This window comes from Camelina sativa, chromosome 20 (assembly GCF_000633955.1).
Source record: "Camelina sativa cultivar DH55 chromosome 20, Cs, whole genome shotgun sequence".
Lineage (NCBI taxonomy): Eukaryota > Viridiplantae > Streptophyta > Magnoliopsida > Brassicales > Brassicaceae > Camelina > Camelina sativa.
Window position 1 is genome coordinate 602,380 of NC_025704.1, and position 2,784 is coordinate 605,163.

Below are 2,784 nucleotides of genomic sequence, written 5' to 3' on the forward strand. Positions count from 1 at the left end.
CTGGATACAGAACCACCCTGCTCCTGCGAACCGATCATTGGATTTCCAAGAACCATCCACAAAACATCGGTAACCTGTAAAGAACAAAGGTAGAGAGCCGTTGGGCCGCTGTGGGCGGGATTCGGCTACCGTAGGTTGGTCAGAGTTAACCCCATCTTCACCTCCCTCCTGAGCCTTATGCCAGGATACAGCCTCACCTTCAGCTATCCGGACCGTTTCCTCTGGGCGTTCTGTAATATTTTCGAAAACCTTTGCATTACGCGCCTTCCATAAATACCACAAAATCCACGGGAAAGCGGACACATGAGTTTTTATGCACTTTTTAATATTAATTTAATAATTTTTGACTATTTTAATTCTGTAGTAATTTTTTATTGGTTGAGTTTTGTTAAATGATAAAACATTTATTGCAATTCAAGCAATAAAAAACATCTGGAACAACATAGTTTAAGAGTTTTTTCTAGTATTGTGCAAATTTTCCGAATTGTCGAAGCATACTGTGTGTAAACATATATATTATAGAAGAAATTTCTGGTTTACTTGTATGAATCTTAGTATTGACTGAAATTTGTTTTCGAAAAACTTGTACAGTATCTTGAATCTGAAAAAATGACTCCAAGTTTCTCAGATCCTCTGCTCGTAAATCGACTAATCGGAATCACTCTCGTGCACGTGCTTTCGTATATTTCTAAAAACCTTTTTCATGACTCATGAGCTATAAAGTATCGTGCCTCTGAGGTGTTTAGATGGGTTTTGCTTGCTCAGTATGCTTAAAGGTGAAATTTGTTTGTGTTAAGGATTTTATATTCTACTGCAACTTGTTGATGGCTTAAGAGGTATAGTATACTTGAATCATAGATATAGCTAGCATAGCTGCTCTTTGTTCAATCCGAATTTTACTTGGGGATTTAGATTCTGGACAAACAAAATATGTACTTTGATCTATATCTATCAGCGTATGTATGTTTAAATGTAAATCTTCTGTCTTAAATTAGTTAAACGATGTGAAACTTGGAAGCTACAAATTGTGGATATAATCTTCTCTTTTTACCTTTACCTCTTTTGTCTCGTAGATATCGAATCTGCAGAATGTTCAGACACAAAAACTGGTGATGAGACCTCCTCTTCTGCATTTGTCATTAGGCCTTCTTTGCACATGTCTAAAGACTCTATATATGTAACCATGAAGTTCTAGTTCTTGTTATGCGACATCAAGCATAGATCAATATATACTGTTCAGTTCAGTGTTCTAAAGTTAAATCACAAAACACAAAGGAGATGTTGAAGACTTTTTTACTCACATGGAATCTATTTGTTCCGACTCCGATTCTACGGTTGACAGATCGTCAAGAGGTTCCAAAAATTTAGTAGGGTATTATATATCCTTTCTGCTGCTATGTGAGGTGGGCAACCAAAGGTAACTAATTTATTGAAAACAAAGCAAAGACAAAGGTACCAGAGTCAAGATTTTAGTGTCACACATCGCAACATTGTATAAGATAATGATACTCTTACACCATTTGAATTGCAGATTCCGAAGAAGCTACCACAATCCAAAACCAACTACCATTGATCAAGAATTTTGAGCAATACATTTTACAGAACAAATTGATCAGATGTAACAACAGGAAGGCTAAGACACTGTAACCAAAAGAACAGAGCAAAATAAAAGACATAACAGTTTTCATCTGCAATTTTCTGTAAGCTTCTGATGTTGTCCCAATCTCTCTCTCACCCAGTTTTAATTATGAAAACAAACTCTTAAAATCAATAAACCGAAGAACCAGAGTTTTACAATCTAACTTTAGATCTACAAGACAAGCCAACAGATTCGAATTTGAAAACAGATCTCAATTTCATCATAGGAAATTCCAATTTCGATACAGAAGAATATAAGAACGAAATCCTAAACATGTATATACAGAGGAAGAAGGTGAAATTAAAATTTAAAAAACCCTAGAAAAGCCAAAAAAAGAAGAAGAGGAAGAATCAAAATCCAAAAAAAATCTGAAAAGTCTCTAAGCGCAAGCTTCTCGTCGAGGCTGAGCGTAGAAGAGAGCTTCCAGATCCGGTGGTTGAAAATAGCCGTTCATAGGCGGATCTCGTTTCCTCACAACCATGGATTTCTTCCTCGGCGGCGGTGGACAAACAGAAGCCACCGGAATCCTATACATCCTGCTTCTCGGCGTCGTACATTCTTCCTCCGCCATCTCCGTCGTCGTCCTCTCCACCACCATCTCCATTCCCATCCCTTCTTCTTCTTATCACTTCTTCGATTCTCTCTCGGATTTCGAAATCTTTATAAGAGGGAAAAAAAAACACCAAAATTTTGAAGTGTGAGAAGAGGCGGTTACATCTTTTTATTTTTATTTTTATATATTACTATCAAATTATAAAAATCAAATCAGTGATTAAATTTTCAGATTTTTTTCCTTTTAAAATTTTGGGAGGGAGAATATGAAAAAAAATTTAAAAAAAAAAACGGGGAATCTTTTTCTACAACGAAGCTGTTCCAACGGTGGAGATTTGTTTTCTACAGCTTACTCTGAGCTGTAAATAGTGACGTGGTGATGTATGATTGGATAATCGCACTAAACTAATGTAACGCGTGACCCCACCCACCGTTTCAGACGCTCCTCCCCACCCCATCATTATTTGTCCCACTTTAATATCTTAATTTTTATTCCGTTTGTGGCGGCGCGAACTTGCGCGACAAGTCCCTTTGGGCGGGATTCTTAAAAAAAAAAAAAAAAAAAGTGTCTTTCCTTTTTCTTTTCTTTTTTT

At 36.6% G+C, this 2,784-nt stretch overlaps 1 protein-coding gene across 1 annotated transcript; it reads right to left on the reverse strand.

Annotated features, from left to right (window-relative positions):
* Positions 1,750 to 2,427, reverse strand: LOC109131311. Its single transcript, XM_019242116.1, has one exon. It carries the CDS (start codon positions 2,247 to 2,249, stop codon positions 2,019 to 2,021), a length of 231 nt encoding a protein of 76 aa, XP_019097661.1. The 5' UTR covers positions 2,250 to 2,427; the 3' UTR covers positions 1,750 to 2,018.